Genomic DNA, 27,211 nt, shown 5'->3' with positions numbered 1-27,211 from the left:
AAACTTCTGAACACTGCCCCCTAGCCCTAAGAGGTTGGTATCTGCACCTGCTCTTCATATACCTGTCAGAGGCAGCAGACCCCAGCCATCAGAACCCTAATGGTGTCTAGAGAAGATTGTTTCCAGCTCATTCAGACACTGCTGTCCTTAACCGCAATGACAGTGGGTGGCAACACACACACATACACACACACACCCATACATACACACACACACACACACACACACACCCATACATACACACACACTGTAAAAATTCTCTCTCATCCTGCTCATGTCCCAGTGTATTTCCAGTAAGTAGGCAGCCCATGGGGCATGCTGCCTGTATTGATCTGCTGTCCCTCGTATATTACTGCAAACACACAACTAGCTGGCCTTACACACACATTCACTCTCAATGTGTTATGTGGTGTGTGTGTGTGTGTGTGTGTGTGTGTGTGTGTGTGTGTGTGTGTGTGTGTGTGTGTGTGTGTGTGTGTGTGTGTGTGTGTGTGTGTGTGTGTGTGTGTGTGTGTGTGTGCGTTAGCCTAGCAGACAGATAAAGCTTTGTCGGGCTAAGTACCGTAGTGGAGCTTCCCAAAGAGGAGCTACACCATACAACAGCAGTTATCAATCCACGTCTCTCTTCCCTCTCTTATTTTCTCCTTTTTTTCTCTTACTTCTTCTCCTGTGAAGGATTGAGGTGTTTGCAGGGGGATTTAGCTCTGTGACAAGAGGGAAGGGATGAACACAGCGAGAAAATAGAGGAGAGACAGGCTCTAAACTCTCGTTTTGAAGTTGAATTTGTTAAAAGGCACACCAGGGAGGAGAACAGAGGACTTCTTCACAACCACTCTCTATCTCTCTCTCTCTCTCTCTCACACACACACTCTCTCATTTTAAAGGGGGCAATCAGCAGTTGAAACAATAACAAATTGCCCTCCCTGACACTGTTTTTGTAAAAAGCTGAGGGATGAGCTGGAGAAATGTAACCACTCTCAAAGTCATAGATAGCTATGGAGGCAAGGACAAAAATTACAGTTGTAACCATGTTTTGAGGGTATACAGTGTTTGTTTACATTTTCCCTAGTATACATTGGACCATTGGCGAAAATCTGATATCAACTTTGGAGGGGACAATTACATTACATTTTCTCAAGAGCAATTCCTAAGGGGGACACCAAAAGTAGTGCTGTAACACATAGCCTACATTGTAATATGGTAAATGTATATTGAGGAACCAAAGAAATAAGGTGTTTGCCGTACTCCTAACTACCGGTACCCAAAACTACACAACTAATCACAACAGCAATAGCATTGCCTTTAACAAATCTTAGTTCAGTCACCTGTTTAAGTTGAGAGTGGGGGTATCCATGGCATTTTACAATTATGTTCCTATTTTACAAGTCAAAAAAATTGAGAACCTTTCATAATGTTGCCAAACAAAGACTCAACAAACTTACCTGAGACTCCCTGTCTCTGCCAGTCTGTCCCTGCATATCTGTCCCCAACTCTGCTGTCTGTGTGCCATCTGTTGCCTGCTCTGCCTAATGACATCATTGTGAAACATTTCCATTAGAATTTCATTTCTTTCTTATGAACATTTTATCAACTAGTCTTTGAGATATTAGGCTACTAGGGTTCTTACTATGCGTTTTGGTGTATTGAAAAATACTCTGATGTCCGTCTTTTATTTTTCTACCTGGCTGGCTGGCTACACACACAGTGTGTAGGTTATTTACAGTAGGAGATGGGCTTCTATCATCTTCAATCATTCTATTTGGGCTTCGATCTAAAAGGTAGCTAGCAAATGTGAAACGGATTAAAATGACAAGAGTTGACAGCTGTATGAGTTCACCATTTACACAACATATGCTGCAACCTTTTGTAATTTTAATAGTTTGTTTCATATTGGCTGGCTTCCAACAATAGCTGAATTTGCAAAGCTAGCGAGCACCAATTCAGTTTCAGTGGTGTTTGCTATAATCTTTGCTACCCGGGTTAAATAAAGGTGAAATAAAATAAATTAATAAAAGTTCACTTGCGACAATTTAGCTTTTGCAACGAGACCATTAAATATATTTAAGACAATGGTAGAAGAGAGTGTAGTTCTGTTCAGTTTGGATTTCAGTTTATCGCTAACCTTATCACAGGGACTTTGAAGCACTAACTTACATCATCTGCATGCTGATTCCATCTTTGACGACGCCACATAAATGGAATAGGTACTAGCTAGCTTAATAGTTAATATTTGCGCGCTAGCTCTGCATATTCAGCTAGTGTGTGTGCGCGATTGCCTGGATTTACCTCACGTACGACCTCTCTGTTACCTAGCAAGCTAAGGAACTGGCAGTGGATCAAACCATTGTGAGGCAAAGGGTGGGGGGGTTGCAATCTTTTGAAACTTAAAAAGGCGCTATTAAGTGTCTATAATCAGCACAATTGCTTTCATTGCGTATTATTAATATTATTTAAATTACATAGTTATGTTTCAGTGATATATTGGGGGGGACAAATCATATTTTTCCCAGGATGGGGGGGTCGTGTGTCCCCCGTCCCCCCGGGATTTCCGCCCCTGCATTGGACAAGCTTATATTTTAGTTTGATGGGGTAAGACAGTTGAACTAAGTGGAATTTATAAGACATATTCTTTAAGAAACAATGGGTAATACATATTAATTTATATTGCCCCGTTAATAGTCTAATAGGTGTATAATTTAGTTAGATGTTCTATTCTTTTTATCAAAGGCCTCTAATTATATTGCTCTCAAGAGAAAAAGTTGAAAAGAATGTTTCAAAAATGTTCATTACAAAAGACCTTTAAGGTGATTGACACAAAAGACCCACATTGAATTGAGCACCTGGAAGTGTATATGAGCGCGTGTGTACGAATGCACACACACACACACACACACACACACACACACACACACACACACACACACACACACACACAAAAAAACACTCACCTTCACACACACACACACACACAAAAAAACACTCACCTTCACACACACTCACACACACACACTCTCACACACACAAGCACTCACACACACACACAAACACTCACGCACACACACACACACTCACACAAGCACTCACACACACACACACACACAAGCACTCACACAAGCACTCACACACACACTCACATACACACACAATCCGCCACACATACACCCAGTGTTTGATGAGATATTAGAAATGCAGGAATAAATTATTTAATTTCCATAATGCTATATCCCCCCCAAAAAGTCAAATTTGTGTTTTTTTCCTTAGAAGTTATTGCTTATGGGTACCATCATGTGTGTGTAAAATATTACTGTTCTCATATTTTTTATTCATAGATTTTAGATGTGTTTGAACACTTTGCAAAACGCTATATAGCCATTGTTTAGCTGGAATGGAATGTTCGTGTCCTGTATATTTGACTGTGATGTGTGGTTGTCTCACCTAGCTATCTTAAGATGAATGCACTTAGTGTAAGTCGCTCTGGATAAGAGCATCTGCTAAATGTCTACAATGTCAAATGTAAATGTTTTACATACAGATATTATATAACTGTATTTAGTTATTATTTGTAAAAATATATTAATGTCACAGACGCTATTTGTTTCTGGCCATTTTGAGCCTGTAATCAAACCCACAAATGCTGATGCTCCAGATACTCAACTAAAGAAGGCCAGTTTTATTGCTTCTTTAATCAGGACAACAGTTTTCAGCTGTGCTAACATATTTGCTAAATGGTTTTCTAATGATCAATTAGCCTTTTAAAATGATAAATTTGGATTAGCTAACACAACGTGCCATTGGAACACAGGAGTGATGGTTGCCAACATTTCTGAAACTGGATATACTGTATAGCATTTTTGAATGAAGCTCTGTGTGCCACTAAGGTGAGACAGAGAGATGTTGTGTGTTTCAGAGATTATCATTGCTTTTGCTTACTCATCTCCTCTCTATACTGTGTCTCGGATTATAATATTCATAGCATTTTATATTTATCACAACAGAATAGAAGATCTATATCCGTATATTGTGCCCTTTATTAGAAATAAAGAGAATAGCAATCTTCTCCTATCTCATATAGTCTCATATTGTGTGTGTTATTGTGCTGTTCCCAGATATTATGCATATCTTTCTACTCTACAGAGCGGGGCATCTGAATAAAACAATATTACAGCTCTTATTACAGACCAGTGACCCCCCCACCTCATAGACACACACACACACATTTAAAGAGACATGAATCAGGCAGCAGACTGGCGTTGGGACTGGTTTGGAATCTTAAAAAGTGTGTGTGTGTGTATATGTCTTATACTAATATCTCCTGTGTGTGTCTGTGTCTCTCTAGATGGGACCCCCTACACATGGTGGGTGGGTAGGAGCAGTGAGAAACATTTCTACTGGGGAGGATCAGGGCCAGGGATACAGAAGTGTTCCTGTGGTATTGACAGGAACTGCACTGACCCCAAATATGACTGTAACTGTGACGCTGACCACAAACAATGGTGAGTACAGGGGTTGGCGTGGAATGGGGTACTGTGTGTGTGTTTATTTTTATTTAACCATCCAGGTTAGTCTCATTGAGATAAAATCTATTTTTCAAGAGGTACCTGGTCCAACCAAAACAGCAGCAGGGGCGAACAATGTTTGAGACAAATATCAGACATACTGTAACAACTGACATTTGTGTGTGTGTGTGTGTGTGTGTGTGTGTGTGTGTGTGTGTGTGTGTGTGTGTGTGTGTGTGTGTGTGTGTGTGTGTGTGTGTGTGTGTGTGTGTGTGTGTGTGTGTGTCGTAGTCGTGACTTGACTTTAACATTAATCTGAAGATTGTTATTTATCAAATTAACTAACTATGTTTAATTGTTACCCAATTAAATTAATAATGTAACAATTAACTCATTGGGATCTGGGGCACCACGAGAGCAGTTCTTTAAAGAGTTACAATCTCCCGAGTTAAACTCTAAAAGGTCTTTACCTATCACATCTATAAACAGTGAACTTATTAATCATAACCTCGTATCATATCATCATTCCGAACAGTTGTAACCTCCTTGCATCTGCAAAAACCTGAGCCATACTAATGATTCAGCACTAAACAAATTGGTTTAATTCTTTTTTTACTAGCTAATTAAATGGGAAAACAGGATAAACATACATACTCTGCACCGGTTATTGACTGGAGACTTAATACACTGAAAACAGGTCCCTAGCGGAATGACAACAACATGGCTGCTTGTTAAAGAAAATATGGAGAGGGAGAGAGAGAGGGACAGAGATACTTAACATTGGGACATTCAGAAACTACTTTCACCTACAGTAACCATATACTTTGCACACGAACCGCCGCCCGCTTTGAGTAAGAAATCATGAATGTTTTTACGTGAAATGCCTGGGTTCATCCGGGGATCTCTCGATGAACAGGGCAGCCTTGGAAGGGGGTTGGGCCTTTTCACAGCATGCTTGTAAGGTTCTGATTGTCTGAAATGTTTCTTGAAGATGCTTCTTTGAAGATAGGCTAGCCAGACGTATCGATGGTTCCCAAGTGGGGTGATGAGAGTAGTGTAATATGAGGGTTTGAGCAGAGTAACAGGATGGTCCTACTTAAATTTGCTTTCAAAAATACTTTACTTAGGACAGCTAATCGGCCATTCCAGTGATTGTCTGAGGTGAGTTTTTTTTCTTCACCTCGTGTTGAGATTGAAAGTTCAAACCATTTTAAACGTGTAGCTGCCGCTTCAAGCATTTCTGGTCCAATGTGTTTTTTCTTAACCCATCATTTATACAATTTGGTGGAAAGGGGCGGTTCCGGCAGGCTGGCACGCTCCTTGACCTCATTCCGGGCGGTAACTACTCACTGTGCAAAGTTTCTGGGAAAATTATCTCTTATAGCTTCTCAAATCACATCCCTCTCTTAACAAAAACACTTTCATATTTTTTCATATTACATGCACAACGCATAGTATGGAAACTTCATATATGTAGTGGGTATACTTTCCAAGTTACAATATTTCCTTTCTAACATTTTTAATGACATCACAAAATAACCAACATAAGGACGTTAGTGTTCTATAGATCGCCTCTGACCATTCCCTACGTTCAATGTTAGAAATATTGTTCCAGTAGTTGCTTTTGAACGTGTTAGAGTTTCAGCGGGAAAAAGGTCTGTTGAGACAAAGCACATTCCTTTAGTGAATTTGGAGAGTGCAGGCCTGGATCTCCTCCCTTGATTTACAACAGGATGTGAGTTGTTAATCCCCACTAGTTATTTCCTTCCGCCTCTACGGGTGAGAGGGGGCCTGATTGAAGTTATTCATATCAAACCTGATCTGACCTATTTGGATTCTCGTGGATAGTAATGACAACGTGTTTAACTATACCAGAAGTCCCCACAAGACTGTGTGTGTGTGATATAAATATTACACATAGAAACAACAAGGTTAGTGTATAAAAGGCTGTGTGTTGAAGCAGTGAGTGATGTCCCCCCTCTCCTCCAATAATAACAAAACATTGTGTTTCTGAACCCTTTAAAACACCTGATGGATGTTCTCATTAGAATAATGTATGGCTGCTAGTTACTCTTTCTTTTTCTCCCTCTGTCCTTTTCTGAATTACCCTCTCCTTCTCTCTTCTCTTCTTCTGTCTCTCTTCCTCCCCCTCCCTCTCCTACTCTCCCCTCTCGCTTCACAACACCCTCTCTCTCTTTCTTTCTCTTTCTCTTGTTACGATAACAGATGAGTGTTATTCTCTCTCTCCCTCTTTCCATTAATATTGTGTGTATTAATGTTTTTTTCTCCGGTTGAGTGAGTATGTGATCTATAGTACACACATCTCTATTTCCCCTCATTACACATAGAGTTGGCATGACACACACACACTTGACTCCCATCGTGTCCTCCATATATTAGTTCTCATAAAAGGCAGAGAACAACAAGCAGATAATAAGGACAAATACAGGCTGCTTCAGAACAAAGACCATCTATTTAAAACGTTAACGCTTTACAAGTTTACCCCTATCTCTCTCCCTTTTCTTCATTCCATAATATTTGTTATATTTTTGCAAGATTAATAATATAGAAACATACTATCTCCTCCTTTTCCTCTCTTCCTTCATCTGTTCTTTCTTCTCCTCCCCAGGAGAGAGGACAGTGGTCTGTTGGTGTATAAGGACCATTTGCCAGTCAGTCAGGTTGCCGTGGGTGACACCAACAGGCTGGGTTCAGAGGCAAAGCTCACAGTCGGGCCGCTCCGTTGTCAAGGAGACCGTGAGTTCCGCCCATGAAGCTGTTATTCATTTTTTTCAGTCACTTTGGTGCAATTTTCAAAAGTATGTGGTACATTTTCAAAATGTTTAGTACAAAACTCGAAACAGATCATCAAAAAGGCAGTTGTTTCAAAACTCTAAGCATATTTTCAAATGATTAAGTATAACACACTAAATCATAGTGAATTTTTGAACAAACTTATTCAGTGTTTCATGTAGAAATACATGTTTCACATTGCAATACTGTATACAGTGTGCTTTCGGAAAGTATTCAGAACCCTTGACTTTTTCCACATTTTATTACGTTACAGCCTTATTGTAAAATGTAATAAAAAAATAATTCCCTCAATCTACACACAATACCCCATAATGACAAAGCCAAAACAGTTTGTTTGAAATTGTTGCAAATATATTTAAAAAAATAAAAATAAAGGAAATATCACATTTACATAAGTATTCAGATCCTTTACTCAGTACTTTGTTGAAGCAGCAATTACAGCCTCGAGTCTCCTTGGGTATGACGCTTCAAGCTTGACACACCTGTATTTGGGGAGTTTCTCCCAATCTTCTCTGCAGATCCTCTAAAGCTCTGTCAGGTTGGATGGGGAGCGTTGCTTCACAGCTATTTTCAGGACTCTCCAGAGATGTTCGATTGGGTTCAAGTCCAGGCTCTGGCTGGGCCACTCAAGGACAAGCAGAGACTTGTCCCGAAGCCACTCCTGTGTTGTCTTGGCTGTGTGCTTAGGGTCGTTGGCCTGTTGGAAGGTGAACCTTCGCCCCAGTCTGAGGTCCTGAGCACTCTGTAGCAGGTTGTCATCAAGGATCGTCTTGTACTTTGCTTCGTTCATCTTTCCCTCGATCCTGACTAGTCTCGCAGTCCCTGCAGCTGAAAAATATCCCCACAGCATGACGCTGCCTCCACCATGCTTTACCGTAGGGATGGTGCCAGGTTTCTCCCAGATGTGACACTTGACATTCAGGCCAAAGAGTTTAATCTTGGTTTCATCAGACCAGAGAATCTTGTTTCTCATGGTCTGAGAGTCCTTTAGGTGCCTTTTGGCAAACTCCAAGCAGGCTGTCATGTGCCTTTTACTGAGGAGTGGCTTCCGTCTGTCCACTCTACCATAAAGGCCTGATTTGTGGAGTGCTGCAGAGATGATTGTCCTTCTGGAACGTTTCCTATCTCCACAGAGGAACTCTGGAACCACCAAGACTCTTCCTAGAGCTGGCTGTCAGGCCAAACTCAGCAATCGAGGGTGACCAAGAACCCGATGGTAACTCTGACAGAGCTCCAAACTTCTTCCATTTAAGAATGATGGAGGCCTCTGTGTTCTTGTGGACCTACAATGCTACAGAAATCCTGTCTTGGAGCTCTATGGACAATTAATTCGACCTCATGGCTTGGTTTTTGCTCTGACATGCAATGTCAACTGTGGGACCTTATATAGACAGGTGTGTGCCTTTCCAAATCATGTCCAATCAATTGAATTTACCACAGGTGGATTCCATTCAAGTTGTAGAAACATCTCAAGGATGATCAATGGAAACAGGATGCACCTGAGCTTAATTTCATGTCTCATAACAAAGGGTCTGAATACTTACGTAAATAAGGTATTTCTGTATGTAGATTTCTGAGGAAAATATTTTATTTAATCAATTTTATAGTAAGGTTGTAATGTAACAACATTTGAAAAAAGTCAAGGGGTCTGAATACTATCTGAAGGCACTGTACTTGTGAAAATTGCACCAAAGTGTGTGTGTGTGTGCACACGTGCGCATGGGTGCGTGTGTGTAAGGGTGAGTGTGTATGCGCTCATACACACCCGCGCCCACATACTCAATTCAACGTGTGTCTTTTGTGTCAATCACCTTAAGGGTCTTTTGTCAAACTTTTGAACTTTTTCTCTTCAGAGCAATACAATTAGAGGCCTTTCATAAAAGGAATAGAAAATCAAACTCAATTATACACACTTAAAAGGAGAGAGGAACAGAAGAATGAAGGAAAGAAAGGATAAAACATTTCTGACCCTTTCGAACTCTATCATTACCATGTCCACATGATGTAGGGACAAAGGACCCGACCCTCAGTCATAGCTGAAAGAGTTTGTGTGTGGGTGTGTGCAGGGCCCAGCCCTCTCATTAGTCAGGATTATGGGTCTTCTTATGGCGGGAGATCGACGAGGGCAGCATTTTCTGAGCTAAACAGACCAAGACGGTACCTCCAACAGCACATAATAAATACCTCACACAATTAATTCTGGCCAAAAACAATGACAATTTCTCTCAAACGGTGGCATATGGGCTTTTTAGGTAAGTGCTGATGCCGCCCTATGATAAGCAGTGCCCACTTTGTCAATGGCAAGGATTCAAAATAATTATCTTGTCCATTCCCAGCGTGCCTCTCCAGGGTGCTGTTGGAGAGACACATCTCTGCGGCGCTCCACCAATGTTACGTCAAAAAAAGAATCTAACATAAATCATGTAGCAGATCTAGGATATGGTAGAAAGAGTATGTGGCATTTTCTGTAGCCTACAGACGAGATAAAATGGATGACAATGTAATGTGACAGATATTTTTTACATCATGTAGGTTTCTCCGATCAAATAGCCTAACCTAAATGGCGCCCCATTCAAAAAAAAAATGCACTGACATGTTAATTAACAGACAACATATCCAAAAACAGATTTTGTCAAGTCTGGACCAGCCTTGATTTGGCACAAACATAGACGTCTATAAATGACCTATTTTAAACTTTCCTTCAGAACCGAAAATGTACCTTATTTCAAAGCCCGGAAAATATGTATTTTTGTCTTTGATTCAGAACCAAAATTGAACTGAACTTCAACATCTGGAAAAATATGTATTTTAGACGTCTTTCAATGTCATTTTGCTAACTTGGACTGTTCTTGTAGGAGCTTGTCTCGCCTAGAGCGGCTGAACAGCCAGGACAGGCCCTGTGTGTGTGTGTGTGTGTGTGTGTGTGTGTGTGTGTGTGTGTGTGTGTGTGTGTGTGTGTGTGTGTGTGTGTGTGTGTGTGTGTGTGTGTGTGTGTGTGTGTGTTTCATCGGGTCCCAAGTTAACCCTATTCTTTAGCCATGTCTGCCTCTGGGTAATCGTAATTAAATAGCAAAGACTTCAAATAATAAAACGGGCCCAGTAGGTGGCAAGTGTGCGTGTGTGTGCTTGCGCGTACTTATGCTTGTGCGTGTGGCTTCTGGGGCAGTGCGATAAGCCCTCCTCTGTAAAAGCACTGGACTCCTCCTCTTGCCAAGCATCACATCCCGTCCCAGAGCAGAGAGGCTTAAAGAGAGCTGGGGAAACAGAGAGGGATAGAGGGAAAGAGAGAAAGAGATTAAAAAAGAGGGGGAGAGAGACAGAAGGGGTGAGGGAGGGGCAGATGTAATGTTATTCAGGGCATGGCTGGAAGTGACAGATTTATCTGCCATCCCACACACACACATACATACACACACACACACTCACACCTACAAATAACCACACAGTCTCTTAAGTGTCTCTGTGTGAATTAAGTCTTTAGATTGAAGTTTCACACAGATCTCACTGAACAGATAACGACATACAATACATGCTGCATCCCTCTTTCTCTCTCTCTCTCTTTCTATCTCTCTCTCTCACACTACCTCTCTTTGTCATCTTTCCCCTCCTCCTGCCAGAAAGATGCAGAGAGAGAGAGAAAGAGAGGGAAAGAAAGAGAAAGAGGGTGGGAGAAAGACATAGATAATACAAAGCTGAATCCCATGCCATGAGCTTTTGTTCCTCCAAAGGTCATCTGACATCTTATTTTTCTCGTCTCCTTTTCCCCTGCGTTTCCCCTTCTTTTCCCTTCTTTTCCCCTGCGTTTCCCCTTCTTTTCCCTGCGTTTCCCCTTCTTTTCCCCTGCGTTTCCCCTTCTTTTCCCCTGCGTTTCCCCTTCTTTTCCCCTGCGTTTCCCCTTCTTTTCCCCTGCGTTTCCCCTTCTTTTCCCCTGCGTTTCCCCTTCTTTTCCCCTGCGTTTCCCCTTCTTTTCCCCTGCGTTTCCCCTTCTTTTCCCCTGCGTTTCCCCTTCTTTTCCCCTGCGTTTCCCCTTCTTTTCCCCCTGCGTTTCCCCTTCTTTTCCCCTGCGTTTCCCCTTCTTTTCCCCTGCGTTTCCCCTTCTTTTCCCCTGTGTTTCCCCTTCTTTTCCCCTGTGTTTCCCCTTCTTTTCCCCTGCATTTCCCCTTCTTTTCCCCTGCGTTTCCCCTTCTTTTCCCCTGCGTTTCCCCTTTCTTTTCCCCTGTGTTTCCCCTCCTTTTCCCCTGCGTTTCCCCTTCTTTTCCCCTGTGTTTCCCCTTCTTTTCCCCTGTGTTTCCCCTTCTTTTCCCCTTCTTTTCCCCTGTGTTTCCCCTCCTTTTCCCCTGCGTTTCCCCTTCTTTTCCCCTGTGTTTCCCCTCCTTTTCCCCTGCGTTTCCCCTTCTTTTCCCCTCCTTTTCCCCTGCATTTCCCCTCCTTTTCCCCAGGTAACTACTGGAACGCAGCATCATTCACCACGCCCTCCTCCTACTTGCATTTCTCCACTTTCCAGGGAGAGACCAGCGCTGATATCTCCTTCTACTTCAAGACCAGCGCTCCCTACGGAGTGTTCCTGGAAAACCTCGGCAACACAGACTTCATACGCCTCGAACTCAAATGTAAGTGACTGTACCTCGTTCTCTCTCATTTAGCACACTCTTTAGTTTTGTTGCTTCTTCCGTTTTTACACTCCTTTCATTGGCCTCTCTGGCTTGTTCTCTCTCTCTTTCATCTTTTTCAATTACTTCCCTTTTTCCCCTCTTCAACCCTCCTCTCTTTATTGCACTGTATTAGAACACTGTATTAGAACACTGTTATTTGAACACTGTATTAGAACACTGTTATTTGAACACTGTATTAGAACACTGTTATTTGAACACTGTATTAGAACACTGTATTAGAACACTGTATTAGAACACTGTTATTTGAACACTGTATTAGAACACTTATTTGAACACTGTATTAGAACACTGTATTAGAACACTGTTATTTGAACACTGTATTAGAACACTGTTATTTGAACACTGTATTAGAACACTTTATTAGAACACTGTATTAGAACACTGTATTAGAACACTTTATTAGAACACTGTTATTTGAACACTGTTATTTGAACACTGTATTAGAACACTGTATTAGAACACTGTATTAGAACACGGTATTAGAACACTGTATTAGAACACTGTATTAGAACACTGTATTAGAACACGGTATTAGAACACTGTTATTTGAACACTTTATTAGAACACTCTATTAGAACACGGTATTAGAACACTGTATTAGAACACTGTATTAGAACACTGTATTAGAACACGGTATTAGAACACTGTTATTTGAACACTTTATTAGAACACTCTATTAGAACACGGTATTAGAACACTGTATTAGAACACGGTATTAGAACACTTTATTAGAACACTGTATTAGAACACTGTTATTTGAACACTTTATTAGAACACTCTATTAGAACACTGTATTAGAACACTGTATTAGAACAGTGAAAAAAAACTCTGACATTTCTATTCAGACTTTCAAAAAATTCCCTGACTGCTTCCCTCTCAGTTCTCAAATCAAGTCAAATCAAACTTTATTTGTCACATGTGCCCAAATACAGCAAGTTCTTTTGAAATGCTTACTTACAAGCCCTTAAACAACAGTGCCTTTCAAGAAGAGTTAAGAAAATATTTACCAAATAAACTAAAGTAAAAATGAATAAAAAGTTACACAATAACATAACAATAACGAGGCTATATACAAGGGGTACCGGTACTGTATCGCTCTATATGGCTCTAAAGCGATGATTGACATGTCATGTGCTTTATGCGACTATACTTGAATAACTGAAATTAAATGTCTAAATGGGCATTCAATCATATTCAGATTGAGAATGTTAAATTCCAGGGGATCAAATTTAGCCACGGTTCTTTTATGATGAGATGGCTATTTAACCATACTGCCCTACACAGGCAAAACGCAGTAATTTATTTTGCTGAAAAATATGTCTTTTTCTGTTTAGACAGACAGCAATTTCTGATAATCCATTGTATATTCTGACCAACTCGTTTGTTCTTGGGTCAGGAAAGTAAATACCACATTAATCAGATAATATACCTGGCCATTACAACAGATCAAATCATTTTTTACCAAATTCGTAGTAACTGCGTTTCGCCATTTTAGGGCAGCATAGTGGCTGTCAATTTGATGATGGATGACAAATTACATTTCCTCAGATTTCAAAGAGCTTTAGGTTTGATGGGGGTAATTCACCTCATCCACTCACAATTTTGTGGCAGAGTGTTTAGTAGTGATGTATAACAGCCACCTTGGGGGAAACGTCAGACATCTTGGCTTACTACTAATATATAACACCTACTTAGGACACACCCACACCTCCTCCAGCTGCCATCTCTCTCTCTCGCCCTTTGTCATTCATTCCCTCTCTTTCTCTGCATCTCTCGCCCTCTCTCTCTCTCTCTCTCACCATCTTTCTCTTTGAGAAGAGGTTGTTGAATATTCATGTCTGAGTCGTGAATGAGCTTTAATTTTGTTGGAGGAGAAATAATTTATTTCTCTCGTCCTTCTCCCGCTCTCATCTTTCAAAACACTCTCTCAAGGGTGAGGTGGTGTGTGTCTGTGTCCTTTTTTCTTTTGTTAACAGAAGTAGAGATGAGGTGGAGGATGGGATGGAGGGAGCGATGGAGAGAAAGAAGAGGGAGATTAGTTGGAGTTTCACCAAGTCGTGCTCAGGCCTTCATTACAATAGATTAGTTAGTCTGTTTTCACACTGGGGCTTTAGGCTCTGTGTTTGGCTGTTTTACTCAGCTAACAGAGGCTAAACTGTCCCTCTGTTGTTTCTGGAGGGAGAGAAAAGGGAGGATGGAGTAGGAAAGAGTGGAAATAAAGGAGAGCAATAAAAGGGATGATGATCAGTGTGTGATTGATAGGGTGGCCAGGTGAGAGGGCAGAAGGGAGAGTGACTCACACATAGCCTTTAGCCAGTAACATCTGGACTGAACAGGTGGCTAGTGGCAGACTTATACACACACATCTCTACAGACACCTATACATACACACACACACACCTCAACAGACACCTATACACACACACATCTCTACAGACACCTATACATACACACACACACACACACACACACACCTCTACAGACACCTATACACACACACACACACCTCTACAGTCACCTATACATACACACACACAGACACCTATACACACACACACACACCTCTACAGACACCTAAACATACACACACACAGACACCTATACACACACACACACACCTCTACAGACACCTATACATACACACACAAACACACACATATCTCTACAGACACCTATACATACACACACACACACACACACCTCTACAGACACCTATACACACACACACACACACCTCTACAGACACCTATACACACACACACACACACCTCTACAGACACAGTCACACACACCTCTCTGCAGACACCTATACATACACACACATCTCTACAGGCACATATACATACACACACACACATCTCTACAGACACCTATACATACACACACACACCTCTCTACAGACACCTATACATACACACACACACACCTCTCTGCAGACACCTATACATACACACACACACACATCTCTACAGACACATATACATACACACACACTTCTCTACAGACACCTATACATACACACACACACACTTCTCTACAGACACCTATACATACACACACACACACCTCTCTGCAGACACCTATACATACACACACACATCTCTACAGACACATATACATACACACACACACACACACACACACACATCTCTACAGACACCTATACATACACACACACACACACACACACACACACCTCTCTACAGACACCTATACATACATACACACACATCTCTACAGACACAGTCACACACACACATTCTCTCTTTTGTGTGTGTGTGTGTGTGTGTGTGTGTGTGTATCAATATTTTTGTGAATTAGCTCCATCAAACACTGAGTGCAGTCATTATCACAGTAAAGCTGAAATCTATAATAACTAAATGAGTCTCCATAACCAATGAGGCATTAGATTAGTTATTGAACTGTAGAACTCCAAGGTGGAAAACAATGATTTATGAGATGAAGACTGAAAATGTTTGATTATTAAACCAAAGGTACTTTATGCATTCAAATAAATATATTCAAATGTGGTTAGTAGTTTGTGGACATGGCATTGATTCAATACTTCTTGTTTAAATTATTATTATTCTGCCTTTTATTCTTCCTCTTCTTCCTCTAGCTCCTACTGTCATCTCGTTCTCCTTTGATGTGGGGAATGGCCCCGTGGAATTGGCCGTCCATTCAGCCACGCCCCTCAATGATGACCAATGGCATCGCGTCATGGCAGAGCGGACCGTGAAGGAGGCGGTGCTACAGCTGGATCTGAACTATAGGGAAGCTCGTCCCGCCCCTCCACAGGGACACACACGGCTAGAGCTGTTTAGTCAGCTTTATGTGGGTAAGAGAAAGAGATATACACACACACACGCCAACATAAAAATAGTACAATACTACACTACTGCATTTCTATTTAATTCATCAGTCATTATATTTTAACTTTGCAAAGTTCAATAAGTTGGCTATATAGTTTGTGCCAGTATAACATTATAAAGTGTCTTTATATTCCCCTAAATAGGTTCTCCGAAGCTTAGATACAACTGATTCTAATGAAGATAAGACATCACACACACATTCGCACAACGTTAAAGAATGATGTACAACTAACTCCTCATGACAGTGTTAAATTATTAACAGTTGCAGAGGATTAAGACTTTTTATCCGCACACAGAGACAATGAATTAAGTCCTCATTATGCCACACAGAGACAATGAATTAAGTCCTCATTATGCCACACAGAGACAATTAATGAAGTTCTCATTATGCCACACAGAGACAATTAATGAAGTTCTCATTATGCCACACAGAGACAATGAATTAAGTCCTCATTATGCCACACAGAGACAATGAATTAAGTCCTCATTATGCCACACAGAGACAATGAATTAAGTCCTCATTATGCCACACAGAGACAATGAATTAAGTCCTCATTATGCCACACAGAGACAATGAATTAAGTCCTCATTATGCCACACAGAGACAATTAATGAAGTTCTCATTATGCCACACAGAGACAATTAATGAAGTTCTCATTATGCCACACAGAGACAATTAATGAAGTTCTCATTATGCCACACAGAATGGCTCTACATTTTCATTGTGATATTTGAGTTGTTCCTCCGCTCCCTCTCTTCTCTACACAATGACTGTGAAGGTCATTCGGACAGAAGTTAAAGATGGCTTTATCTCTACCTCTTCTTTTCACTCCTCTATCTCACCCTGCTTTATGTGGCTGTGGACCTGCCAATACTTTAACACTGACGACAGCGAATAAAACTGGATTTAGGATGGAGGGAAAAACTGCTGAGGTTGAATTAAATTCTCTTTCCTTCCTACTCTTTCTCTCTCTGACTCTGAAAAGTTATTTTTTCTCTGAGAAACACTTCTAAATTCCAATCAGACATTCCAAAGTCAGATAGTTCTGAATACCAATAACACATTTTAAATTCCATCGTCTCATCAGTTTTTGGCGGTTTGGATGGATGAACATTATCACATTGCAGCTTCCTGAATGGCCATTGGGATTAATCAAGTTGTATTGAATTGAATTGAATTAAAGTAAATCGGTCCTTATATGCCACCGTTAACCATACAGCCATACATGCACATATTGATTTGTGATGCGAAACTTTTAATACCGGCTTATAAAGAGTGATAAAACTCACAGGAGACTTGTCCCCCACTATCTGACCTGCATGTACAGTAGGTTTCAGGGAAACCTACTGGTTGAATTACCCCTCAGGGATCAATCTAATCGCCATCAGACCATCAGCTTAACACAATCAGTTCTTCCGTCACCTCCATACAGCCATGGGACCTATTGCTTTGTACTGGATCAGAGAGCGGTATAAATCTGACTGTGCTTGGCTAGGCTGCTGTCTCTCTAGTAGCTCATCTGCATGTGTCAGAGCAGCGAGGGTATTTGCCTGGTCGGGGGAAATTGAATCAGGCTCAGATGGGATCCGCAGTGGGTGTGATTTGCATTCTAAAGCTGGTGTTTATACACAGAGGTACAGGGGAGAACACACCCCAATACTCACTTAGGTGATCCCTACATTATCTTCATTATTCATGTGTTTATATTCTGTTATTTGAGGTATTATGTTATATTTTAAAATGTTATATGATATTGCATTATTTCCTATATTTTCTGCATGTTTTCACTCACTTTCTCTTTCATTTTCCATGTTTTTTCTTTCCTGTTCTCTTTGTTTCTCTTTTTTATTCATTCTGTGTCCTCCTCGTCTCGCCATGTGTGACGGGCTTGTTCACTGCATGTGCATGTGTGTGTGTGTGTGTGTGTGTGTGATGCAACTGTCCCAGGGAAGCCAGCTTCGTTGACCTGCCAAGACAGTAGGTAACATTTAATAAAAACAGATACATAAATATGCATGATGATTTTCAGTTCATATCCATGTAGTCGTTTCCCATTGACATTCATGCAGTGCCACTGGTGGGTATTTTGGACTGTGTCCATGCCTGCTAATGTCTCTCCTGGCCTTGGTTTGCTTAGTTTGGCTCAGAGAAGGAAGGTATTCTAGCAGCCCACACTGGCCTAATGGATGGTGTGTGTGTGTGTGTCCCTCTAGGCATTGCTGTCCTAATGAATATAATATGCTAGTTCATTAGCACATCATTACAGAGTAATTTACCCTATGGAGACAGAGAGAGGCCAGGAGGAGTGCACCACACACACAGCACTGGTGTGAGCAACTCCCGTCCTGGAGGGCCACAGTGTCTGCCTGATGTAATCTCTACCTTTTAATCAAAGCCTGATGTAGACCTGGGTGTGTGATATCTCCAGCCAATCAGCCACACTAATTGATCAATTAAGTGCTAATGTTAGGTTAGATAGGGCTGGAAGCATCTCTCCTCTGGTCTGTTAAATCACTGTGACCATCAACGGTCATATATCCCTAACTCAACCTCAAGGGAAATGATCTCTATTCCTATTCCCCAAAATAATCCTATCTCTCTCTGTTCTCTCTTCTCTCTCTCTTCAGGTGCAGCAGGGGGTCAGAGGGGGTTTCTGGGATGTATCCGCTCCCTCAGGATGAATGGCGTGACCCTTGACCTTGAGGAGAGGGCAAAGGTGACATTATCTTTTATTTCATCATATTTATAAAAAAAAAGTTGTTCTCTTCACTAAAGCAAATTAAGAGAATCCAAAAGTCAAACTCCCTTTCTCTCTCTCCATCTACCTCTCTCTCTCCATCTACCTCTCTCTCTCTCCCCATCTGCCTCTCTCTCTCTCTCCCATCTACCTCCCTCTCTCTCTCCCCCCCCCATCTGCCTCTCTCTCTCTCTCCCATCTACCTCCCTCTCTCTCCCCCCATCTACCTCCCTCTCTCCCTCTACCTCCCTCTCTCTCTAGGTAACTCCAGGTGTAAAACCAGGCTGTCAGGGTCATTGTACCAGTTATGGAATGTACTGCAGGAACGGAGGAAAGTGTGTGGAGAAATATAATGGCTACTCCTGTGACTGCACTGCCACGGCATACGACGGACCCTTCTGCACCAAAGGTGAGAGCTAATCGCTGAACCCTGAAATTACTGCTAGGCTGTTGGATGGTGTAACCAGCAGCCTCTTGTTTGCAGAGGAACTACAACATTTACTCAGAAGTAAGCATTCGTTTCTGTCCATCGCAGTGAGACATCATAGCCAGATCCGTGACATATGAATTAATTTGTTTCCTAAACTTAAGCTTGTTTTCCTGTGTTCTACACAAGGCAGGGGTGACGAGACAAGGAAATACGTGTTAGAGGATAGAGGTAGAAAGAGAGGGGAGATAGAGGGAGGAAGAGAGGGGGGATAGAGGTAGAAAGAGAGGGGGGTAGAGGTAGAAAGAGAGGGGAGATAGAGGGAGGAAGAGAGGGGGATAGAGGTAGAAAGAGAGGGGGGGGTAGAGGTAGAAAGAGAGGGGGATAGAGGTAGAAAGAGAGGGGGATAGAGGGAGGAAGAGAGGGGGGATAGAGGTAGAAAGAGAGGGGTGATAGAGGTAGAAAGAGAGGGGTGATAGAGGTAGAAAGAGAGGGGGGATAGAGGTAGAAAGAGAGGGGGATAGAGGTAGAAAGAGAGGGGGGATAGAGGTAGAAAGAGAGGGGTGATAGAGGTAGAAAGAGAGGGGGATAGAGGGAGGAAGAGAGGGGGGATAGAGGTAGAAAGAGAGGGGTGATAGAGGTAGAAAGAGAGGGGGGATAGAGGTAGAAAGAGAGGGGGATAGAGGTAGAAAGAGAGGGGGGATAGAGGTAGAAAGAGAGGGGGATAGAGGTAGAAAGAGACGACAGTGTGTGGGAATATGCAAAGAAGCTGACATGAAAGTATCTCCCCAGTGTACCCCCTGTGTGTGTGTGTGTGTGTGTGTGTGTGTGTGTGTGTGTGTGTGTGTGTGTGTGTGTGTGTGTGTGTGTGTGTGTGTGTGTGTGTGTGTGTGTGTGTAAAAGCTGAAAACGAGGCCTTGAATGTAATGTGAAATAGTGTGTGTGCATGTGTGTGTGTGTTTATTAACACGTGTGTTATACCCTTCAGATACCCCAAAGGACCTCCTCCCTCTGTTCTCTTACCACTGTCATATGTATGAGAGCAGTCATAATTGTGATGCGTATTTCCATTATATTCATATTTACACCCGACTCCTGAGGTAGAATATTATTATCCTGACTGTCTCATTCTGCTGCTGCTGCCATACCCTGGGGTCACAGACAGACAACTCTGACTTCATAATGAACAACACACACACACACACACACACACACACACACACTTACACCAGAGAGTGAGGTTCTTACCAGCATCTCTACAGATATAGCTCTGTGTGTGTGTGTGTGTGTGTGTGTGTGTGTGTGTGTGTGTGTGTGTGTGTGTGTGTGTGTGTGTGTGTGTGTGTGTGTGTGTGTGTGTGTGTGTGTGTGTGTGTGTGTGTGTGTGTGTGTGTGTGGACGTGTGTGTGTGTGTGTGGACGTGTGGACGTGTTTAACTAGTCTTGTGGGGACCAGAAGCCAGGCAGTGAAGCAACACAGGCACAAGCGAAAACACACACATACACACTCTGGACAGCCAGTATCTCCATAAACTTCCTCTCAAGCAGCATGTTATCTCTCCTAAACAAGGTGTGTGTGTGTGTGTGTGTGTGTGTGTGTGTGTGTGTGTGTGTGTGTGTGTGTGTGTGTGTGTGTGTGTTGTCTCTTCCTCTCTCTCAGATGTGGGGGGCTTCTTTGAGGCGGGGACACTGGTGCGATACAACTTCCTGTCAGAGACAGGCAATCAGGACACAAGGTTTGTGGCCCAACCTTCGACTCCACAGGAAGTGAATCTGACAAGAGAAGAAGTAGCGTTTAGCTTCAGCACGTCCAACACACCGGCTATACTGCTGTACGTCAGCTCCAAGACACAAGACTACCTGGCACTGGTGCTACGGCAGAATGGTGAGACACTAACACGACGCATAAGACACACACTCACGGACACACATCGGCTCTGCTGCTCTTCTCTTCTCAGATATGTTTCAAATGCAGGTCTCTCCATTTGTGTGTGTGCGCGCGCATGTAGGAACTCTCCAGGTGCGGTATAACCTAGGCGGACTCAAGGAGCTGTTCACCATAGACGTAGACCAGCGTAACCTAGCCAACGGACAGCCACACACCATCAACATGTCCAGAAGCAACAGGACTATCACCATACAGGTACACACACACACAAAACAACCTTTCTCTCCGCCGTCAAAGCATCGTCTGTGACGATTTCAGACATGTCCATTTTGAACCACAAGAGGGAGACAAAAGCCTTCAATAGTCTCAGGACTTGAATAATTGACCATGCTTGATGCTTCATGGATATGAGTAGGCCCGTTTGAACACAGTTGATGCTGATGATTGCCTATAGAAAACCTCCAATGGTTAGTATCATGATCTCCTCTCTCTTCCCCTCCTTCTCTCACTCTCCCCCTCTAGTTGGACCACTACCCCCCTGTCAGTTACTCTCTCCCAGAGGAATCAGACACACAGTTCAACCTGGTCAAGACATTATTCTTGGGGAAAGTATTTGGTGAGTACAGGCACCTCAAATGTGTGTTTTACAGGTCTACTTGGCCCTGGTAGAGACAATAGGCCCATACAGAGAGCACCAGCAGAGGAGTGCAGACTTGTTGTAGTTATGCTGTGTGCCCACCAGAGGGAACTACAAGACAATATTTCATATTTCACCAGGACGGACAGTCATGAAGGAGGTCTAATTTAAAAATATAGATATATTTTGTACCTTTTTTTAACTAGGCAAGTTAGATAAGAAAATATTCTTATTTACAATGATGGCCTAGCCCGGCCAAACCCGGACAACGCTGGGCCAATTGTGCGCCGCCCTATGGGACTCCCACTCACGGCCGGATGTGATGCAGCCTAATGTTGCGAGACATATTATAGATTTCTAAAATGATTGTCTGCTTTGGTTTCTGTAACATGATGTTCAATAGATATATTTTGCTTTAGGTACATGATCTGTTATCTGGCATTACTGGTGTAGTGTGTTAGTCCTGAGCATGCTCAGTGGGGTGCAACCTTACAGAACGTTCAGATAGAAATGTTATGTAGAACAGACACTTCTCTGTAGAATTATAGGGATTCATGTCAGCTCTATACAAGACATTTCTAGCTCCAACAATCAGAATGTTGTGCCCTCCTGAACACGACCCGGGCGTAGTATTATATTCCTTACTTCTTGTTTGTTCCCGATCACTGGTTTGGTATACCATGACTCCTGGTTATCCCGCTCTGTTCTGGGCTGGCGGGAATCAGTGGGGTAGAATAGCTGAGTTCACTTCCCAGCAAGAACCATTGATCGATGTACAGCCAACTAATACCGCAGGGGAGAATGTGGGATTCCCTGTCACACACACTCATACACCCAAAGCACTCACAGCATTTATGTACCGACGTCGGCACACACACGCACACACACCACAGTAACCCCACCTGGCAATGCAAAGCTGCCGTTCAAGGACTGAAGGACACAACAAAGTCACCATTTCTCTGCCAGTTCACCTTTCCAACAGATAATTCATGCACAATTATGCATTTCACAATATGGATTTATTTCCAAACGGGTTTCAACAACAACAAAAGTTGAACCGAAACTTAGACCTCATATGCATTATGGGCCTGTCATGCCAAATAGTGTCCCCCTCTAAATCACAATGGGATTCGATCAACTATTAGCATCTGTTGCTATATCAACGGTTTGACGACCTAATCATTATCATTTTTGGATATCATTATACATCGCTATGCAAACAAGGCTGATTTCCACGACAGTTTCGCTGTTAAAACAAGTTTTGTTTTGCTAATAAAATGAAAACATGAATTCTAACTACTTTAGTACCTTGTTAACATTACAACATGAAATCCATGTCTTAAACGCTGCTACGTTTCGGAAATGGCAAAGAAAACATGTAACCTGCTTGACACATTAAAGTTATTTACCTTACAGATAACGAAGTACGCTAATTTCCACTACATTCATAAGCAAATCCGTATGATTAATACACTCGATTATCTGGCTGTCATGTTTTTATTTTAACCTGCCCGTCCCTTGTCTACACTGAAATAATATCATTTCAGTAGTCCTCGTTTTTTCCCTGTCTCGCATAGCTCATTGGTACACCCTTGTGGTTGAATATATATGTATCTATTGTTGGTTCTAGGATACAATCAGGGACACTATTTAGCATGACAGGCCCCATCCAACCGCAAGGCGCTACAGAGGGTCGTGCGGACAGACCACTACATCACTGGGACCGAGCTCCTTGCCTTCTAGGGGTTATATATACCAGGTGGTGTCAGAGGAAGACCCTCAACATTGTCAGACTCCAGCCACCCAAGTCATACCCTGTTCTCTCTGCTACCACACGGCAAGCGGTACCGGAGCGCCAAGTCTGGGACCAAAAGGCTCCTGAACAGCTTCTACCCCCAAGTCATAAGACTGTTAATCAAATGGCTATTTGCATTGATATTCCTTTTTTATTTTTGCACTGACGTTCTTGCATTTGCTCCATGCACACTGACTGGAATCTACCCACACACTCACACATACTACACTCCAACACACACACACACACACACACGCTCTCTCACTCACACACACACACACACACACACACACACACACACACACACACACACACACACACCTCTTTCACACTCTTCACATACAATGCATCTGGAAAGTATTCAGACCCTTGACCTTCTCCACATTTTGTTATGTTACAGCCTCATTCTGAAATGGATTAAATAGTTTTCTTCCCTCATCAGTCTACACACAATACCCCATAATGACAAAGCAAAAACAGTAGTTTTTTAATTTTTTAATTATTATTATAGATTTTTTTACTGAAATATCACATTTACATAGGTATTCAGACCCTTTACTCAGTACTTTGTTGAAGCACCTTTGGCAGCGATTACAGCCTTGAGTCTTCTTGGGTATGACGCTACAAGCTTATCATCTGTATTTAGGGAGTTTCTCCCATTCTTCTCTGCAGATCCTCTCAACTCTGTCAGGTTTGGTGGGGAGCGTCGCTGCACAGCTATTTTCAGGTCTTCCCGGAGATGTTTGATCAGGTTCAAGTTTTTGCTCTGACATACACTGTTAACTGTGGGATCTTATATAGACAGGTGTGTGCCTTTCCAAGTCATGTCCAATCAATTGAATTTACCAGGTTGTAGAAACATCTCAAGGATAATCAATGGAAACAGGATGCACCTGAGCTCAATTTCGAGTCTCGTAGCAAAGGGTCTGAATACTTGTGTAAATAAGGTATTTCTGTTTTACATTTTTTATTTTATAAATTTGCAAAAATTCATAAAACCTGTTTTTCGCTTTGTCATTATGGGGTATTGTGTGTAGATTGAATTTATTCAATTTTAGAATAAGGCTGTAACGTAACAAAATGTGGAAAAGGGGAAGGGGTCTGAATACTTTCCGAATGCACTGTACGCTGCTGCTACTCTGTTTATTATCTATCATGATTGTATAGTCACTTTTACCCCTACCTACATGTACATATTACCTCAATTACCTGAACTACCTCATACCCCATTGAATCGGTGCCGGTACTCCTTGTATATAGCGTTGTTATTAGTATTGTGTTATTATTTCGTTTATTTTTTTCTTATGTTCTTTTTAATTATTTTTCACTTTTTAACTCTGCATTGTAGGGAAGGGCTTGTAGGTAAGCATTTTATGGTGAAGTCTACATTTGCTGTAGTCGGTGCATGTGACAAATGAAATTTGATTTGATATACAGAAGAGCGTGTCAAAGTAGACTCGTATCTCTCTTTACAATTTAGATCTGACCATCATTCTGACATCACTTAGAACCATCAGTCTTGCTCTCAATACTTGCAATGCAGAGGGAACATTTTCAAAACCTTTGTCCATGGGAGGTAAGGGATTATACTTTATACAGTTTGAGATGCACACCCAATAATATTGATCTGTAGTATCCAAAATGAATCAACTGCTGAACTGAGTAGTTTACATTTTAGTGACAACTTGTTTCACTGAGTGTGATTGACAGAGGAGATGACCAGTGGGGCTGAGTTTTCACCACTACAGCTAAGATATGGGTTGAAGTATGGATAGAGTTTCTCAGTGAAGTTGCATCCATAGAAGGAGTAGATATGAGACTTTGCCTTCACATCATAGAAGGAGACCTGACCTTTCTCATAATCCACAAACACCCCCACCTTCTGGGGCTTCTCTCTCAGGGAGAGGCGGACAGGGTAGTAATTGTTGGCTCCATACCCATTCTCGCCATTCAGCCACACAGTCCAGAGTCCATCAGAGCTCAGGTTTAAACTCTCCTTCCTGTCTATGGATTCACTGGCCACTCCTAGCCACCACCATGTCTTCCCCATCACCTGCACCTCATAGTTGAATCTCCCAGAGGAGAAACCCTCCTTACCCAGGACAGAGAAACTATTTTTAAATCTCTTTGGATCATTAGTGAGATTATCTTGTTTCTTGTCTCCACATCTCACTTGTTTTCTATTTTTCTTACCAAGGATGAGGAATGGAAATGCTGTATCAGGGTCCAGAGTCACATCCACTGCATACTGCTGCATCCTCTTCAGCTTGATGTCAGGCAGCTTCTCCATCTCATTGTGAAGAGTATCTTCCAGTTGATACACAACTCTCCTTACATTTCCCAGACACAGCTGACTGTGGACACTTTTCTGAGACCAGTTCCTGGTGGGAGGAAGCTAACAGAGGGGTGGGGAGCTCTGGGGGAGGTGGAGGTGGTCCTTGGTGTGTGAGAGCTGCTCCAACTCAGAGCATCTCCTCTGTAGCTCAGTGATTTCCTGCTCCAGCTCTTCAATGAGAAATTCAGCCTGCCACTCTGCTGCTTTCAACTTCTCCTCAACCACCTCAATGAAGTCAGCCTGGCTTCTCTCAATGCAGCGCACCAGAGCAGGGAAACCCTCCATGCTGTCTGCTATCTCTCTCTCTTTTGCTGAATATTACTGAGTGTTTGATCTCCTGAACCTTCTGCAGTCGTTCCTGGATCATCTGCTGAACTTCTGCCTCAGTCTTCCCCAGTTTAGCCTTCCTCTGTCCACACTCTTCCTCTAGAGGGACAGTGAGGTGAGTCTTGTGGTCTGTCTCAGTGCAGAACTTACACACACACGTCTGGTCAGTCCTGCAGAACAGTTCCAGGAGTCTGTTGTGCTTCTTACACATCCTGTCTTGCAGGTTCTCCACAGGGTTGATCAGCGTGTGTCTCTTCAGGCCTGCCACTCTGTTGTGAGGCTGCAGGTGAGTTTCACAGAGAGCGGTCAGACATTCCAGACAGGACTTCAGGGCCTTGTGCTTTCTACCAGTGCAGACATCACAGGCCACTTCTCCAGGCTTAGCAGGGGACTCATCTCTGTCTCATCCTCTTAAAATAATCTGCAACATCTCTAAGGGTTGTGTTGATTTTGAGCTCAGGTCTTCTGTAAAACATGTCCTTACACATTGGACACTGGCACAGGCCAGTCATATTCCAGTATCCACTGATACAGGCCTTGCAGAAGTTGTGACCACAAGGAGTAGTGACTGCTCAGTGAACACATCCAGACAGATAGAGCACTGTATCTGCTCTTCAGGCAAGAGACTGCTAAGGGACGCCATATCTGGAACACAATAACAGAGAAGCCGTAAATTAACTTCCTGGAAGGACTCAGCAGTAGCTTTCCTGAAACATCACTACAGACAAAGGTCCAGAGTTCATCTCAGCAAAAATAAATACTGTTTTCAAAGCTGGCATCAAAGATGTGAAAACATCCCTTTTGCACCCACAAAATAGTGGGGGGGTTGACAGTTTTAATGAAACACTCAAAATGGGACTGATGATAGTCTAGCTGTGTTTTGATTGACAGCCAAGCGACATACATAACCAGCTACAGTAGTACTCTCATATGAGCTGCATAGATGTATTTAGGTCATACTGTATGAGCTGATACTAAACCACTGTGGTAGAGAATAGTTTCAACCTGTCCACCTCTCTTACCTGTGTGGGAGTTTTCCTGTTTTCCTGAATGTTGGACACTGTGCTGCTGTGTTGTTGTTAGCCTTGTGAGGAGCAGCAGACTTTGTTTCCATGTACAATGCCCTGCTTTAGTTTACTTTCACTTCAGTAAAATGACATCATGAGGCCCCTCCCTTCACTGACTCCCTCTTTCCTTCACTATCTTCTTT

General features: G+C 42.3%; 2 protein-coding genes across 4 annotated transcripts in view; one reads left to right on the top strand and one right to left on the bottom strand.

Moving 5' to 3' along the window:
* cntnap2a (contactin associated protein 2a) overlaps nucleotides 1–27,211 on the top strand; it is a 243,316-nt gene that overhangs the window by 193,684 nt on the left and 22,421 nt on the right. For 2 of the 3 annotated variants that reach the window (XM_045702060.1, XM_045702059.1), the window contains exons 16-25: nucleotides 4,337–4,493; nucleotides 7,126–7,253; nucleotides 11,750–11,920; nucleotides 15,603–15,821; nucleotides 17,804–17,833; nucleotides 18,484–18,572; nucleotides 18,855–19,002; nucleotides 20,680–20,904; nucleotides 21,029–21,162; nucleotides 21,430–21,523. In XM_045702060.1, coding sequence (XP_045558016.1) covers nucleotides 4,337–4,493; nucleotides 7,126–7,253; nucleotides 11,750–11,920; nucleotides 15,603–15,821; nucleotides 17,804–17,833; nucleotides 18,484–18,572; nucleotides 18,855–19,002; nucleotides 20,680–20,904; nucleotides 21,029–21,162; nucleotides 21,430–21,523 — 1,395 coding nt within the window. The remainder of the gene's footprint in view (nucleotides 1–4,336; nucleotides 4,494–7,125; nucleotides 7,254–11,749; nucleotides 11,921–15,602; nucleotides 15,822–17,803; nucleotides 17,834–18,483; nucleotides 18,573–18,854; nucleotides 19,003–20,679; nucleotides 20,905–21,028; nucleotides 21,163–21,429; nucleotides 21,524–27,211) is intronic. The other variant, XM_045702061.1, reaches the window with a different exon arrangement.
* LOC123728985 (zinc-binding protein A33) lies at nucleotides 24,772–27,155 on the bottom strand. Its single transcript, XM_045702076.1, has 2 exons — nucleotides 27,024–27,155; nucleotides 24,772–26,646 (listed from the first exon to the last, which is right to left on the bottom strand). The coding sequence occupies exon 2, from the start codon at nucleotides 25,627–25,629 to the stop codon at nucleotides 25,030–25,032; it is 600 nt and encodes a 199-aa protein (XP_045558032.1). The 5' UTR covers nucleotides 25,630–26,646; nucleotides 27,024–27,155; the 3' UTR covers nucleotides 24,772–25,029.

The sequence above is a fragment of the Salmo salar genome, chromosome ssa19 (assembly GCF_905237065.1).
Source record: "Salmo salar chromosome ssa19, Ssal_v3.1, whole genome shotgun sequence".
NCBI lineage: Eukaryota > Metazoa > Chordata > Actinopteri > Salmoniformes > Salmonidae > Salmo > Salmo salar.
The sequence above is the reverse complement of the archived record's forward strand: the minus strand, read 5'-3'. Positions and strand labels throughout refer to the sequence as shown.

Bases quoted from the DNA above. Each gene is read 5' to 3' on its own strand.
- LOC123728985 (XM_045702076.1), bottom strand. From the start codon at position 25,629: ATGGAGAAGCTGCCTGACATCAAGCTGAAGAGGATGCAGCAGTATGCA.